Source organism: Molossus molossus, unplaced genomic scaffold (genome assembly GCF_014108415.1).
Source record: "Molossus molossus isolate mMolMol1 unplaced genomic scaffold, mMolMol1.p scaffold_m16_p_19, whole genome shotgun sequence".
In the NCBI taxonomy this organism is placed as follows: domain Eukaryota; kingdom Metazoa; phylum Chordata; class Mammalia; order Chiroptera; family Molossidae; genus Molossus; species Molossus molossus.
The window spans coordinates 21,143,786-21,161,088 of record NW_023425354.1 but is presented as its reverse complement, the minus strand read 5'-3'; the positions used below and the strand labels follow the sequence as shown (position 1 = coordinate 21,161,088).

General features: G+C 40.0%; 1 protein-coding gene across 2 annotated transcripts in view; it reads left to right on the top strand.

The window, feature by feature from the left end:
- Positions 1-17,303, top strand: part of ANKFN1 (ankyrin repeat and fibronectin type III domain containing 1) — a 151,280-nt gene that overhangs the window by 112,709 nt on the left and 21,268 nt on the right. Inside the window, exons 12-15 of one of the 2 annotated variants that reach the window (XM_036269323.1) lie at positions 1,860-2,026; positions 4,584-4,734; positions 6,322-6,490; positions 16,404-16,570. In XM_036269323.1, coding sequence (XP_036125216.1) covers positions 1,860-2,026; positions 4,584-4,734; positions 6,322-6,490; positions 16,404-16,570 — 654 coding nt within the window. Of the gene's footprint in view, positions 1-1,859; positions 2,027-4,583; positions 4,735-6,321; positions 6,615-16,403; positions 16,571-17,303 lie in introns of those variants that run through there. The other variant, XM_036269324.1, reaches the window with a different exon arrangement.

Below are 17,303 nucleotides of genomic sequence, written 5' to 3'. Positions count from 1 at the left end.
GCTCATTATGTGACCACTTGTGACCCCGGCTGTGGCCATTCTTATTTTGTCCCTCTTCTGCTATTCTCATATGTTGTTTCAGGGAACTGTCCTCATTTCCACATGTGTGTACCTATTATATATAGAATTGGCACTGGGTACCAAGGATATAAAGCAATAAAAACCACAGCAACACCATTAATTTAATAGTCTAGTTCAAAAAAAGAGCATAAAATAAAAAATATATAAGCTAAATATTCCTTCCACATTGTCTCTATTATAAAACTGACTTCAGTATATTGTGATTATTTTTTTACTCATCTTCTTGACCTCTTCAAAAGTAGTGATCATATCAGGTTACCTGAAACCCCAATGTCTCCCTTAGAGCCTAGAATTCAAAAAAGGTACAGGATGGGACAAAGGAGACAATACAAAAGCATATGTTAGATGTTGCAAATCATTAATTCTACAGAGGAGGGGTCACTCCTTCAGAGTATCATGGTCAAGGAAGGCTTCGATACCTCTCTGTTCCATATAAAATACTGCACGAGTATGTTTGGTTTTCTTTTCTTTTTCATCTTCCCTGCATTTAGTAGTATAGTTGATTCCTTCTTTTTCTAAAATTCCCACTTTAAAAATCAGGCTAAAGTCTGGTCTATAGGAATCCTTCTCTTATAATCAGTTACCTGACTCATCACTCTTAACTGTTTCAACTGCACACTGTCTAAATGTTTAAAAAGTCATACCTACTGATATCGGGGAAGGGGGAAGTGTATTTCCAATTATTCATTATCTGAGTCACTGCCGTGATACAGAGAAGCTCAAGTCACAACCTAAATAGTTCACTCGAGAACTGACCACCCGTAAAACATCCCTCTACGCTTAACCAGGCTGGCACTTCCCGCTGCACCAACAACTTCATTTGGTCTCTGCTGCCTGTGCAATATTGTGATGTGGCAATACAATGCAAAATTATCACAGGGTAAATCTAAAATCTGGTACAAGACACAGAATTTTGTGAAGATGATGTGGAGACCTAATTAAATCACATGCAATGCTAGTTACAATTAAGTGGTAGACCAGTTAATAAAAGGAACAAGGATTTTATAAGAGAATGACTTGAATATCAAAAAAATTTTTTAATGCCAGAAAAAAAAAACTTTCACAAACTCCTGTAAAAGGTATCCTCTTCGCTGTGAAAGTCAAATGTGAGAAACAGCATTTCAGCTATCATACAATTTAGTCTAAAGAAGTTATGCCAATAAACGAATCAATACTTGATTCTCTCATTTTCAGAACTAATAAGTATAGCTACAACTGAAATATTAATAACAGAAATCTATTGTTACTACATTTTGTTTCATCTTTCAAGATAAAAAATCAATTAAATCTTTTTTTTATTTACTATAAAATGTTATCCTATTTTAAGTGGTATCATTTAAAATAAACTTTTCCTGATACCAATTATCCTGAAACAATGAGCTTCCTGTACTGCTTTGTCAGCTTTTGTATTTGTAAATTTCTGATTCCCCCCAGCTACATAATAAGCCCTCTAAGGACAGAAATTATAAATTCTAGTTTTCTTTAGTACCTGTCTCCACCACCAGCAGTCCATTCCCAATCACACACCTACCCCAGCTCAGAAATCTGAGGAAAATAAACACCCAGAACATAGTAATGATTGGTTACTTGACTTGGAGGATAATTCTCCTGAAGGTAAGACTGGCTGTCTCCAACTTTCATGGTGGTATCCGGGGTGCCTCACCTAATTACTTAGCTACAGCTCCTTTAATTCATGACATGTCACACCTAAGAAAGAAAAAGATTTCGAGATTGCCTTTCAAGATGTTTTTGTTTCGGTTTGTTTTTTCGCCCTACAGGATATTCTGTCCTACCACAAGAGGAGCCATCAGCGTCTCTCTCCTGGATTGTACATGGGTTATCTAAAGCTGTGTAGCTCTGTGGATCAGATCAAAGTTCTCGTTACCCAAAAGTTGCCCAACATTCTCTGCCACGTGAAGATCCGTGAAAACAGTAACATTTCCAAGTAAGTTACGAGGAATTTGGATTTCCCTTGTGACGAAACAATGGCTTGGGTGATGGTTTGGTGTGTGAGGGAAGATGAAGTGTTACTGCCCATAGTTTCTCTGGGGAGAGGTCCTCAGGAGCCAGCACACTGGGCAGGGGCAGAGCTGCCTTTCACCATCAGGACACGGAAGCCTGGTGGTGTCAGTGAAAGCAGCGAGCCTGTTTGAGGGGGCACTATCCTTTCTCTTTCCTCTCTACATTATTCATGGTACAACCACTGATGCCCAGCTGGTTAATGAATAGGTGCCCTTTCCTTTCAACCCAATGTTTCTTTCTTCACAATCCAATGTCTTTTTTATTTAATCCTGCTATGGAAATGGGGTCTAGTACAGCATCACTGATTTACCCTTAATCTTAAAGGACCTCCCACACCCTTATTCACCTCACCCCTAACCCTCTGGCCTGGGGACTTGGTATGCTTTCTATATACTCTTTATGATTCTCTAGGGCAGAAAAGAAGTAACAAGGCCTGAGCTTCTGGAAACTGCTCTATGGTTTGGCATTATGGTGAATTACCCTGTTAGCTTTGGGAAAGTTGCCCAATCTTGGTAATCTGGCTCAGCTTTACAACTAGCCCTCTAGCAAGACCTCTAAAAGTCTACTGAATTGTGCTTAACATAAAAAAAAATTAAAAAGGGAAAGGAAAGCATAAATAAGAAAAGAAAAAGAACTCTCCAGAGCTTTTCAGGCTTCAGAGTACAAATTAGATGCCCAAATTCTAGTCAGACCTATGGATTTATTTAACCAAATGAGATTCTAATTTGGTCATTTAAAATGTTACCAAGTTTATTAACAATAGTGTCTCTCAACATTTACTAAATACCAGTTGATCAAAAGGAAGGAGATGATGATGATGGTCTCTTCCGAGACTAGCTGCCATATTCTCTTCTTTTACTTATCAACTATACCTAGACTTTAAGTCTGCCCTCTGGTGGTCACTTCTACACTCAACATTAGTGATCTCAGTTCTTCGCAAGAGGTTACAAGGCTTATTTGTGTCTTAAAGGTTCAGACTCTATCTGTTAGTGACTATACCATCTAATTCCCCTCGCCAAGACTCCAAGTTTCATCTTTACGGGCGATTCCAGTCTCCTTCACTCTGCCAGCTCCATCTCCCTCATCCTTACAGATCAAGCTGATTACTTAGTGGTAATATTTCATGGTATTCCTACCGGTAATTTATTTTCTAATTTGATTACAGATGCTATTTTAGCAATGTTCTCCTTCAAGTTTTGTGTATACTTGTGCTAGTCAGAACCCCCTCATTTAGTTCAGTATCAGGCATGGGAGAAAAGAAATAGTTCCCAAGCAGGTTCTCAAAGATTTCAATTACTTATGAAGCCAAAAGTATGCCCAGATTGAAACAGGATTTAACTTTTTTTTATTTTATTGGGACAAAAGGTAAATTTTCCACAGTCTCTTCCAGTGTGGGAACTGAAATGAAACAGATATCTTGAAAATAGAAACTTTCTAAGAGGGTAGTTGGTTAAAAGAGTGTTTCCTGATGAAAAGCCCATGTCACAATCAGTTTCATTTTCTGACCCACAAATTGGAGCCCAGGCTGGTATAACCCATTGGGGAGAGCCCTCAGAGGGTTTTCATGAGAGTGGGAACACATGTTAGCACCTCCTCTCTTTCCATCCCCAGAGAGGAGGGCTCCCCTTTCCTCCCTAGCCTGCTCCTGAGAGCATACTGTTGTTCCCTGGAGAGATAGGAGGAGAAACCTGGCCAACTGAATATGTTTAGAGACCTGTTCTTAAATACCTGTGGAAACAATGTTACCCAAGAGGCATTCACCTTGATCTTTTCAAGTTCCTTCTGAAGAGCAGGCTTTGGGGGATAAACCAGATGCACTTTCCTCCCACCACCATTCTTTCCCTTCTTCCCTTCTGCGTGACTTTTGGAAAAGTTCATTAGGAAGGAGTCCAGAGCATGCAGAATACAGACACATGTGACTAGTTTGAAAGGAGATGGAAGCAGTGATGTGTAGCCCCTGGTTCCTTTTACTGGAATTGTCTGGTGTCCTGTTTGTGATTCTCCTTGAGCTTTTGGAAAGGGAAAGAAACTAAAATAGTCCACGATTACTACAGGCCAGGGTTGAAATGTGCCATGTGGTTTGTTGCCTGAGTTGGACCAGAATCCTGAAGTTACTCAATTGATGAATTAACCAGAAGATGCCCCTGTGGCAAAATGCAGGGTCTTAGAACTTGCAGAGGATCTTCAGGGGAAGAAAAATGACGACAAAATATTTAAAAGCTCCAATCTCAAAAAAAAAAAAAAAAGAATACAAATTAGACCTGAGGTATAGGTGACTTGATAGGTAAATTAAGCTTAAATTAGAAAAAGCTCATTTTAAACTCCATTTGGGTGACTAAAATTTCAAATATCATAAATTGAATTGCATTTTCACCACCAAAAATTGGTTACCCAGGTTCTGGACATATACACTAAAAATGTTCTGAGCTGTGTTCTGAACTTTTGTTATATTTCTAATTTTAACTTGACTCAACATACAGAGAGGAGTGGGAATGGGTCCAAAAGCTTTCTGGCTCTGACTCCATGGAAAGTGTGGATCATACTTCTGACTGCCCCGTGCAATTGTTCTTCTACGAGCTCCAGATGGCAGTGAAAGCTCTCCTGAAGCAGATCAATATACCTCTACACCAGGTACCAGTCCTTATCGTTTCTATCTTCTTTTATGGCTAATGGAAACTGCACTGTGGCATAAAGCACAAGAGGATATATATATTACTTATATATACATAATATAAATATTTATACATATATTTATACAGATATATATATATATAATGTTTATTTTCATTGATTTAAATACCACTTTGCACATACAAAAACCTTTTGAATTTGATGCCTCCAAGTAGACACAGACTGCATTTCTGCCCCCTTTTTCTGGCTGCTCTGTATCAACTTCTTCCAAGGTTCCTGTACCCTAATTTACTGTGGTCTGGCCAAGCAAGGAAAAATCACTGGCTACCCCACCTTGTAAGATACCAAGTCTCAGCTTCAGGATAGCATGAAGCAAGGAAAATAAATGAATAAATAAATAAGTCTATATAGTTAGATGTACAAATAATGTATCTAAGAACAGAAGGCTAGCAGACTAGCAGTAGTGTAATTTATAGCAATGGCCAAGGTTATGCTATGCTATCTTTCCACAGAGAATTTACTGTCAAAATTATTGTCTTTAACTCTAACCACCACTAACAAGCAATTTCAAGAAAAGCTGTTGGCATGGAAGAAAAAAGTTTAATTAGCTCTGTCCAGTAAGTTAACATGATATAGCATTAGCTTGAATTCTTTCATCTTTTTTTTTTTTTTTTTTGCCTACCTTTACCTTCTACTCCCACCCTACCCACACACATACATATACACACACAAAATGAAGCAAGTTTAGCCTGTAAAGAGGAAGACCACTGCAGGAGTAAATGTCTCTTTTTAAATAACAGAGAGACGACCATGTTTTGGCCTCTGACCCATGGAGTCTCTATGAGTAGAGACTCCAAGAGTGTTCTTCCACTGGGTTATTGCTCTAATTCTAAGTTAAGACTACAAGGCTAGTGCAAAACAGCCAACACTGACAAAGAATAAATTGCATAAGATGCCAAAAAGACACTACAGGAGCAACTGAATTATTCCAGGGGTGGCCGTGTACTCAGGAGGAAGGAAAAAAAAACCTACCAGGTCTACTTGTGACAGTAGATACTATTAAAGGGTTTCTTGGGCTTAGCAGGTTTGAAGCAGCTCATATTTCATTGGTGACTCTTGGGCTACATATATATGTTGGGAGAAGGCTGCCTAACTGCCTAAGAGTGCATACAACATTTTTTTTTTTTTTTTTTGGATTCTTGTAAAATTTTCTCAGTCCTTGGCCAGAAACTACATTTTTCCCCCTTAACCAACTTAAATTGAAACTAGTGGATTTTTAATTCAATCCATTTTTGTTGCTTCATGTAATTATATTCATCATTTTGAAAAGCCCACAGAATGCAATCATTTTCTGCTTTTATAAGAAGCATAAATGTTGTTTTCAGAGTTTATGTGGAACATTACTGCCTTAAATCTTGATTTTATATAGCATTATTAAATGGGCTGAACCCTAATATTTATGTTGTATAAAAATTCCGAGCTTGAAGTCGTGTGATTTTGTTAGATGTTTTATGCCAGTTTGGTGTTGTTTATGTAAGTGCCATGTTGTAACTCTCCTATTTTTCCTCCGCGCGTGTCCCTCTGCAGGCAAGGAACTTCCGCCTCTACACACAGGAGGTGTTGGAAATGGGTCACAATGTGTCCTTTCTTCTCCTGCTCCCTGCCTCAGACGACGTCTGTACAGCCCCAGGACAGAATAATCCTTACACCCCACACTCAGGGTTTCTTAACCTCCCTCTTCAGATGTTTGAACTTGGTATAGTAGCTTGTTTCACCTAGAAATATTAACCCAGCCTCCTTATAATAAAATCACAAAGTTATATCTGTTCCCCCTTGTCCCAGTGGAGGGTCAATAAATCACATGATGGCTTTGGCAACAACCCTTCCTAGAACTGTGTACAAGTCTGAGAGAAAGCAAAGCTCCAAGACTATGTGCCTGAGCAATAATTATTGAAACCTAGCTAAGGCCCAATAGAGAGGAGGGAATTCTAAACAGAAAGTTCAGTTATCAGGCTGCAGTTCTTACCTCCCCTTTGCTTTCTTAAAACATAAATACATGAACTGATGTTTCCATGAAAAGCACTTCTCTCTCTCCTCCAACTGGGAAAAAAGTACTAAAATTAAAATGTAGTGTGTGTATCACTTTGGAGAAAAAAGCCTATAACTTTAAATTGTACTGATTTATTAAACAGATCTAATATTTAATAGACTCTAAGACTCTAGCAGACCATGTGAGAAGCTGACAGGGTCTCCCAGGAGGCAATACTGTGATTACAATGTGGGACTCTGAATGGCAGAAGATCTTGTCCTGACTTTAAGAAATGAATAGCTTGGGCCTGTTTCCTTATTTTTGCAGAGACCCCAGCTGCCCACTGAGAATGTGAATAGGCAGGCTTTGTCTCTTCCCCATGCTTCACCTTGTAACAGGCCAATAAGAGGCAATTAGCAAGAGTTTCAGGGGTTCAAATCAGCTGTAGGATTTGTGGGAGGATGAGGAACCAGGTGGATGGAATGGAGGCAAATTCTCTTCGGATTGCTCCCCTGCCACCAGATTTAGAAGCAGACCAGGCAACTACCTGATGCCTCACTCTGAGACTTGGCATCTGAATCTGAACTTAGCCTTTGAGGATAAATGGAGTAAGCCTCCCCATTACTCTTGCTCCCGGTAGTTCAGATGCTCAAAAGCTGATGAACAGCAATTGTTATCTTCCAGAGGAAGTTATTAAGAGACGCCTGAATCAAACTTGCAGACTGGGACTTGAGAGTGCTGGGTCACTTATTATAAGGCAGTGACAATCACTTAACCTTTCTGTACCTTTTCTATGTCAAATAAATGGCCCACTCCCAAGAAGCCTGGATAGGAATCTGACCATTCAGTAAGTTCCCCACCCAAAGAACATTGTTAGTCCATGATATAACTGTACTGCTGTTATGGAATACAGTTTAAATCAAGGTATTTCAATTCAAGGTACTAAGTGTATACAATGGGGCTTATGTGGAGATGCAGAAATTAGTAAGACAAAGGCTCTGCCCTCATGGAGCATTCAATACAGTGGTAGGAGTAAAATGAGAATACAAATTATTATTGAATGAGGTAGAATGTGCCAAAATCATTAGTATTACGTGATGTTAAATTAAGAAAAGAACACACATGTTCTCAAAGAAGGTATCAGAAAGCTGTCTCGGAGGAAAGGATATCTGATGTGGATGTTAAAGAATGGACAAGATGGTAATAAACACGATGATAAGAAAAGCTTTCTTGTCAGGTAAAACAGAACGAGCAAAGACATGAGAATATAAGAACTCAGAAAGAATCAGGAAAAAAACAAGTGGTCCAGTTTGGATAGATCACAGAAGAGATATGAGGAAATCATGAACATAAAGCTATAGGCATGTTGCGTCCATACTGGTCAGTATCTTAAGAGTCAGGCTGAAGAGTCTGTTCAAGGTGGACTGAAAGCAGGGTTAGCGGGAATAGCTCAGAGGTTATTATAATAGCCCAGTGTTAGGGTAGAAACAAAACCAAAAGAGATCTGTTTATTTATATTTATATATATATACATATATATGTATATATATACACACACATACACATACACATACATACACACAGATGTACAAAACACTAGGAGTAATCAGCAAGATTGAGCAACTGTCTGAATGAGAAAAGGTGAAATCTAGAGACTTCTAGAGCATCCCCATGGTTTTCAGCTTCAAAGGCTATTAAGATTATTGCTATCATTACAGGAAGTATGGAAATCAGGGAAGAAAAAAGTTATGTTTTTAGCTTTGAATATCTTGAGTATAAGGGTGCTAGTTTAATACCTGAGTGGACATATCCAATTGGCAGTAGCAACACAGGAGAGAAAGTTGGGTACTAAACACAGAAATTTGACCAATGTCTACTGATGACATCTGAAGACATGAAAGTGAATGATTTCCCAGGGATTGATAATTGATAATTAACAGGGAAAAGAACTAAGGAAAATACTTCATTAGAAAGCTAACCAGGAGTCCATTCTGTCCCATAATTACAGGAAAAGATACATGAAATCCATTTCTCCATGCCTCAGTGGCCTTGGTGTGAACAGTCAATGATCTGGTATCCATCATAATGGTGTGATTCCCAAGACCCTCCGTGAGCCAGACCTGCAAGTTTCCTTTCTATTCTGCTTTCTGAGAGTCTCATGCACTGTTCTTGGGCAGCCACACTTTGTCCCACTGTTGTTACTCTCTACTCTACAATTTCCTCTCTCCGCTCATGTGTTCATAAATAAATATTTATTAAGTGACCTACTATGTGCCAGGTACTATTCTAGGTACTAAAGAATCAGCAATGAACAAACTCTTCATGGAGTTTACATTGTAGTGGGGTAGACAAATAGTAAACCAATCAACAAAAATAATAATACTGTAAATGTCAGGTAGTAGTGAGGGCTATGGAGAAAACAAGTTAGGGTAAGGGACTGGAGTGAAGTGACAGAAGATGCAATTTTGTATAGGGTGACCTGGGAAGGCCTCTCTGCAGAGATCTGAGATTTCCATGCAGTGGGAACAGCGAGTGCAAAGGCCTAAAGTGACAGTGTGCTGGGCTAGGAGATCACTGGAGGTAAAGTGCAGTGAGCAACAGCAACAGAGATAGCAAATGAGAGTACAGTCAATAGGGGCCCGATCATGCAGGGCCTCGTAGGGTATGATAGGAATTTTGGGTTTTACTTTAAATTTTTTTTTTTTTTATCCTCACCTGAGGACATTTTTCCATTTTTTTTGTTCAGATAGAGTGGGAGGGGGAGAGAGAGACAGAGAGAGAGAGAGACAGAGAGAGAGAGAGAGAGAGAAACATCGACGTGAAAGGGACACATCGAGTGGCTGCCACCCGCACGACCAACCAGGGCCGGGGACAAACTGCAACCGAGGTACATGCCCTTAGCAGGAACCGAACCCGGGTCTCTCTAGACCACAGGCTGATGCTTTAACTGCTGAGCCAAACTGGCCAGGGCTTGGGTTTTACTTTAAATGTGGTGGGAATCCAGTGGAGAATTGTGAGCAATAGAGTAACATATTAAAAAGCTCTGCAAACTCCAGTAGTCCTTCTACAAAAAAAAATTTTTTTTAAGCTTAACTCTGTTTAACCCAGGATTTTCCAAATTCATTTGACAATGACTTGAGACCATTTTTGGCATGGCACCTATTAAAACTCAAAGAAAACATGCTTAAGGATATGATACCCTAGAACAGTGCTTTCTAAACTTTAATGTGCGTATGAATCCCTTGGAAAGCTTGCTAATAAAATAGATTCCTGGAGTCCCACCCCACAGATGCTAAGTCAGGAAGTCTGGGAACAGGACTAGATAAATGTGCTTTTCTAACAAGCTCTCAGCTGATACAGATGCTGCCAATCCACACACTACACTTAAATTAGTACTGCCTAGAACACAGACAGAAAGACATTGTAGGAACTTATGGAATTAGGGATGTGGTTAACATAGTAATAGAATCCAACCTGCCGATCTCTTTGAGCTGCCTTACTCTTCTTAATACTAAAAGCAATGTAAGACCATCAGATACTATTCTTTACCTTTGAGAACTCTCAATAGTTCCTAACTTTAAGATGTATTTTCCTAGAGTAAAACATACCTTCTTACCCTCTTGCTCCTCCTTTCTTACCATATCATTGTTGATCCGGCTGATTAATGAAGACCATGTAGATCTCCAGAAAAGACCACTTGGTTGGGCTTGGTTCCACTGGCATACACAATTCTATTCGTTTTTCCCAGGGATCAGGAGGAAATGTTGGCAGTAGCAGGAAATTAATGCACTCTAGTACAATGCTTATTGTACTTCAGCACCACCAGCAACAAATTTTGAAATATTGCTCGGCCTTAGTAAGAATCTCATCCCCAAGTAACCAGAGCTTTCCAAGAGATAGATCATCACAGCCCACTAAGCATTTAATAATGTCTTCTATAGAAACTTGCTATAGTGGGTCTAAGCCCCTTTAAGAAAAATGCTAAGCCATTTTTACTTGTTTCTAATAAATAGGGACTTGTTTCTTCCATAGATAGGTCCAGATTTAAAAATCCACACATACACTAAGCATTTCTGAGAAAGAGAAGGTTGTTGGAAATGTAGTCAGAACTCAGAAAATTGTATTAACAACATGGGGAATTCTAATAAAGCTTGAAAAGGTGCAGAATATGGGCACATGTAAATTATAATAGCATAAAGCATTATTCTATATCTCAGTTTGACTTGTGTAAGTCATCCCTGTCCTGATGGAAGTATTTGAGATTTGGCAGACTGACCATGTTCCTGCCAGTGGCCTGAGTCAATCATAAATAACTTGCTAACCAGCTATGGAAAACTGCATCTGGGCCTGTTCCAGCACTAAATAGATCTAGCAAGGACAAAACGATAAAGAGCTTATTCCTGTGTCCTGAAGGAAAGACTAGGCTGGGCAGACCCAGAAGGTGTTTCTTAACAGAGTTACTTACTTGTATGGGGGGGAGACTGTCACATAGGAGGATGCTGTGAGATCTCTAAGAGCAAGTTTGAGCTGAGGCAAAGTGGTACAATTCAACCTACTCCCCCTCCACAGCCTGAGGGCTGACACTCCCCCATCCTTTGGATAAAAGCAGGATAGCACTCCTCTGCAGTAATAAAGCATGTGCCTGGGGGCTGACAAGGGTCACTATTTATACTGTTCCAGAAACAAAAGGAGTATCATGAGCCCTTGGAAACTCTGTCCAGGGACGTGGCCTCCTGAGAATCTGCCGAGACTGCACTGAGAAGGTTGCCCTGCCTTGGCACTGTGAGTAGTCAGCATTGACAGCAGCCCTGCAATGAGGAAAGCTAATTTTTTATTTCCTTGGGTCTATGATTCACACTGATTAGACTAGCAAGATTTAAAAACTGAGGAATTTTTTAAAGTTTGAAACTTGGTATATATTTCATACTTCGGTGCTTGGCTCCATCCTTCATTCAACAAACATTTAGTGAGTTTCCACCATGCCCAGTACTATACTGGGGCTGGATGTAAGGACATTAGCAAGACATACTCTGCCCACCAGAAGCTTCAAGTCCAGTAGAGGATACAGACATCTATACCAACAGTCCCAATACAATGAAAGCACTGTTGTAAGAGATAGGCTGTTGAATTTCAGAGGAAACACACCTAATCCTTTCTTACAGAGATAATATTTGAGCTAGACCTTGAAAGATAAATAAATATTAAGAAAAGAAAAGAAAAGAAAAGAAAAGAAAAGAAAAGAAAAGAAAAGAAAAGACAGAGCAGAAAAAGAAAATCACTTCAAGCAGAAGAAATAGCATGCACAAAGGCTTGGAAATCTGGGAAAAAGAAGCCCAGTGAAGTATATTCTTAGTAGCTCATTGTGATAGATGTTTAAGGTATCTGAGGAAGCGTGACAGGAGATGAAACTAAAAATTAAAAAGGTCAAAATCACCAAAAGCTACTTATGACATCTTAAAGAAGTTAGACTTGATCCAATAGGCAATAGGGAGTCATTAAGAGATTTAAGAAAATGAATAATATGTTTTTATTGGTTTTTAGCAGTTCTGTAGAAGATGAATTACAAGAGAATCAAAACAAAAACAAAAAAAACTGAAACTAGAGGCAATGAGACAGTTGAGGGGTCCAGTGGGCAATGATGAGAACCCAAACCAAGGCTGCCACGGTAGGGGTACAGAAGAGAAAGTGGAGGCAAGAGGAATTTAGGAGTTAAAATCAACAGGACTCTGTGATCGATTTAACGTGTTGAAGAGCAAGGTGGAGGAGCCAGCGAGTCTGAACAGGGTGCTGAAATGGATGGTGCTGCCATCCACCAAAATAGGAATTACGAGAGGAGGGACAGGTTTGAGGGAGGGGGAGAGATGATGAGTTCAGTTTGACAAATGATGAGTTTTGAGGTGCCTGTGGGATATCCAGGCATTGAGCCTAATGGAATCCAGGCCACAGGCTTATAAGAAATGGCACAGTCTCAACCCTCATTCTTGATGCCCATTTTTCATGATTTAGGATACCATTCCTGAATTTCAACTGTCAACTCATTTACTACTAGGAATCTTTAGAGGGGCATCTTGTGCCCAAGTTCTTTTTGACATCTTGGCAAAGAATCATGGAACTAAAAGTGACCCCAAGAGGTATGATTCCTTAGCCTCCAAACCAGGCTTCACCACCCAGACTGATTAGGACTTTATTGAGTTAGAGATCTTCAAGGAGAATGTTCTCATCACAGTCCTGTTCTAATACTCTAACTACAGTCCTGTTCTAAAACTCTAACTACTCAATGGCTCATTCTTCCTGGGGGATGAGGTACGGGTACAAACAAACATTTATTTTGTATCTGCTATGTGCCATATGTTGTATTGGGCACTTTATATATATTCTATCACTTAATCCTAGGTAGACATTGTTATCCCTGACTTAGATGAGAAAACAGAGGCTCCCCGAAGTTACACACCTACTCTCATGCAGGTAGTAAGTGGCAGAACGGTGATTCCAACCCAGTTCTTTCTGATACCTAAGCCTGAGTACCTTCCAATCAACTATACTTGTCTGGCTTCTAGTGTTGTGCCAACTGCATTCGAGTCTGTCACTACCTTATATCAAAGAAAGACAGAGAGAGCACCACAGAAAATGTGTCTTCGGTTGTAAATTACTAACAAATTAGTAATGTGGTCCAGATAACGCATTATTGAACCCTTATACCATTTTGTCTGTGAAATGCATGTGATTCACATTAGAAAAGAATTAGAAGCTTCCAGTCTATCCTCCCCTCCTCAGTGATGGCTACCAAATGTATCATTGCTAAACCACAAAAGACTATGTTAAAGTAACATTTGTTAAAGTAATATTAAAGGCTCTGGATAAAAACCACTAGAGCAGGAAAGTGGGAGCGCTGTAGCTGAAAGGCCCTCATAGGTCACTGTGGTGAGTGGCACGGGTGGTGTGGGCGCTATGAGACCACCCACTGATCCAAGACGCCTACCGCAAAGAGACACAACAAGAGAAAGTTATGGACACCCTGGTGTTTTAGAATTTAGATGAGACTGATAGTGGTTCTTTTACAGAAAGTCTTCAGTCTCTCTCCCTATCTTCCAAGTCATATTTTAGAAAGGAGGGAAATTAGATGATTTTATTTAAACAACTTGCTCTGGAAAGGCAGGCTGTGAGACACCTCACTCTCTGCACTCTCCAGCCAAAAGAGGGCATCTGTTAAGTACTAACAGGATATAATTCCTCCTTGAAAGGTATAAAGAGACATTCAGGGAGCTACAAGTGTCAAGAGTAAGCTACAAAGTAATGGTGACTCTTTCCTGTAGACTTCCAGTAAATATCACAGACCTGGAATACACCTTTCAAAACAGGAAAATCAAGAGCACGGTGAGAAGAGAGGGAAAGAGGAGACTTGGGAGGAAAGGCCTGCCCTCTTCCGATCAGGGCATGCATTTTTTTGTTGTTGTTCATTCAGTCAATAGATATGAACTGAGAAGCTACAATGTCCCAGGTTTTGAGGAGATAAAAATTAATAGGAGGCATGCTTCTTGCCCTCAAAGAAACCAGTCTAATACCAAGGCAGTCAAGTAAACACATAATCACAGTAACGCAGGATAAATGTCCTGATACATTCAGAAACTAGTGCCCTAAGGAGCACAAGGGAGAGAGAAACTAATTCTGCCAGGAGGGGGAGAGGCGTCAGACATTAAGTACCAGATAAAGCTGATCTGGAAGTACTGGGAGAGAAGGGTATTTGAGGACAAGGAAAAGGTGTGTTTAAAAGCATATAAGTACAAAAGGACTTGTAAAGAGATTCGGCTTGACCAAGCTTAGGGTCGGTGTGGGCAGAAGTGGAGGATAGATAGTTGCATAGTGCAAGATAACAACTGAAGATATGTTCAAATCCCAGATCCCAAGAAACTTTCCTTATGGTGATTAAGATATTTAGGTTTTATCCTGAAGTCAAGAAGGAGCTCTATGGTAGTTAAGCTGGGAAAAGTACATCATTTGAGAGGAACTAGTATATGGTCATTTACTAAGAGGTTACATGAAGTCAGTTCTCTGTGTGTCAGGCAAGGAAGAAGTACTAGAATGGAAGAAGTAGGAAGGAAGAACCTGACACTAGAGAGAAAAGTCAACCCCAGATCTGAGACTACCTGCATAAAAAATACCTCCTCAAAATGGAGTGCAGCTGGAGTAAAAATGGGCTACTGAAGCCCTCACCCCATCCTCCTCCTCCATTTCCACATGAAGAAATACAAACAGAACAGGTCACCCTCACCACCCATCTGAGATTCACCCTAAGAAGAAATCAAGCAACGAAGCAGGCAGTAGTAAGATGGAAACTGTAGGGTCACAGAAATTTCTCAACATGCAGAGAAGCTGGGTTTCCTCACTGAGATGCAGAGATGGTCAGATGCCCCATTTTAAGGTCATGTGGCCTTTAGGTTCCTTAAATGGCCAGATCTAGGTCTCAAGAATCAACAGCTAAGAGGCCCCAGGGAAGTAATTCGATATTCTTCCTAAACTTCCTCACCAAACAGCCAGAATGAAAATGTTTCCCCATATCTATTGCATTCTAACAGCCTTATTTCCAAAGTATGGAAAATACCAGTATAAGTCAGAAGTACACAGAGTGAAGTTCCTAGAAAGTGAGTCTCCAAATTCCACAATATCCAGGGAGACACCAGTACTACATGAGTCTAAATCAGGATGCTTTCACCATCCCGCTGGAATCTAAAGTACGAGATCATGGTGGTCTGAGACACAGGGAGAGTCTGACCACCTCGGGCTGTCTGCACCAGGCTGAGTCCCACTCTCCTGTCTCCCTCCTCCAAGATGGGGATGAAGGTTAGACTGTGGACCTTGGCCTCTGGCCCACTGTCTTTTGAGGGAGGAAGGCCAAGTCTGCTGAAGACAAAAACGTTCTGTCAAGGCATCTGCTTCACCATCCTTCCAGAGGAGCTAAGGGGCAGAGGGGCAGGAGGAGGATCAAATGCACCATACTAAGTCCTCAGGGAAGTTTTCCAGCCAGGCAAAAGGTACCCTGAGAAAAGCATTTCTCATATCTTTTGGGACTTCTGGCCTTGGAAAGAAGCACACAAAATACATACTGAAAATCAGACATGGAAATTAAAACTAAATTTCAAATTGTTATTTGGCTTTCTTTTTCTTTAAAGTGATAAGCAAACTTATTTTCCCAGTATATAAATATATTATTTATCTATATATATAAAATTATTTATATATATATACACATACACACACATATAAATACATTATATGTATATACATAAACACACATATATATAAATATATATGTCATATATATATATATATATTTATATGACACACATGTATATGTATCTTCAGCCCCAACTTTAGGGACTGAGCATCATAAACTGCAGCTTGTACCAACCCCACTTCCCCATACCTTTCCAGGACTTGGTAAACCTTAAAAGGGAATACTGTCTGACTAAAGCCAGACAACTGGCTCCTTAAGAGCACATTTATAATTTATTTATGGCTTAATATTTTCCACTGATAGGATTAATAAATCATGTTTTCATTCAACTTGTTTTCTCTGAGGTATGAATTTCTCTATTTTGATACCAGATCTTAACTTGTTTTATTTTGCTTACCCGTTTTCCAGTTCATTTTTGCAGCTACAGGGAGAAATTTATTAGTCTGTATTGCCGCCTTTCTGCTGTTGTGGAGCTGCATTCTCTGAATACCCAGCAGTCCCTGAGGGAAGCAATCTCAGACAGCGAGGTTGCAGCTGCCAAACAAAGACACCAACAAGTTTTAGATTTCATTCAGGTAACAGTTTGTCTCTTCTGGGTAAAAGAAAGAAGAAAAGGCAGGGTGGAGGGGATGAGAAACAAGCATGAGAAAGAGCAGCCATCTGGGCTAATTTAAAGACCATAGTGTGCAAGTAGCTTGTTGGTTTGGTTAGAATCCAGAGCTCAAGGAAATGTGAGTTTTTAAACAAAGGCTTAAGAAAAAGCCACAGATAGATCACAATTTCACTAAGAGCCGCATCAGCCACATGGTGGGTAGCAGTGGTTTCCCACATGGAGAGAAAAATCAATGCCCCAAGAAGTAGTGATCAGAATATCATTCTCACCTGAGTCCACTGACAAATCCAACAGAAACACTGTATTCACTCAGACCCCGGAGAAAGAGAGAAGAAACTGATCCACTAGTTTATGTTAACCCAAATCAAGTTGGACTTCAGATTCCTCGTGCTTTGAATGTCTTCTTGGAAGAGTCGACATTATAATGTGTCACTACAGAGGTTAGAAAAAGGTGCTCCCTGTCCACGGTCTTGTCTGGAGAGGTCTTTTTTTTTTTTTTTTTTGGTACGTACTTCTAGTGGGAACTGAACCCAGGACTCTCTGGTCCGCAGACCAACGTTCCAACCACTGAGCCAAACCGGCCGGGGCTGGAGAGGTCTTACAGTGACAACTCCAGGGTCTTGTGGCAGGGTGCTGACTAGGCATCAGGAGAATCTGAATCTGGTCTGACACTGCCTCTGAATACTGTAGACAAA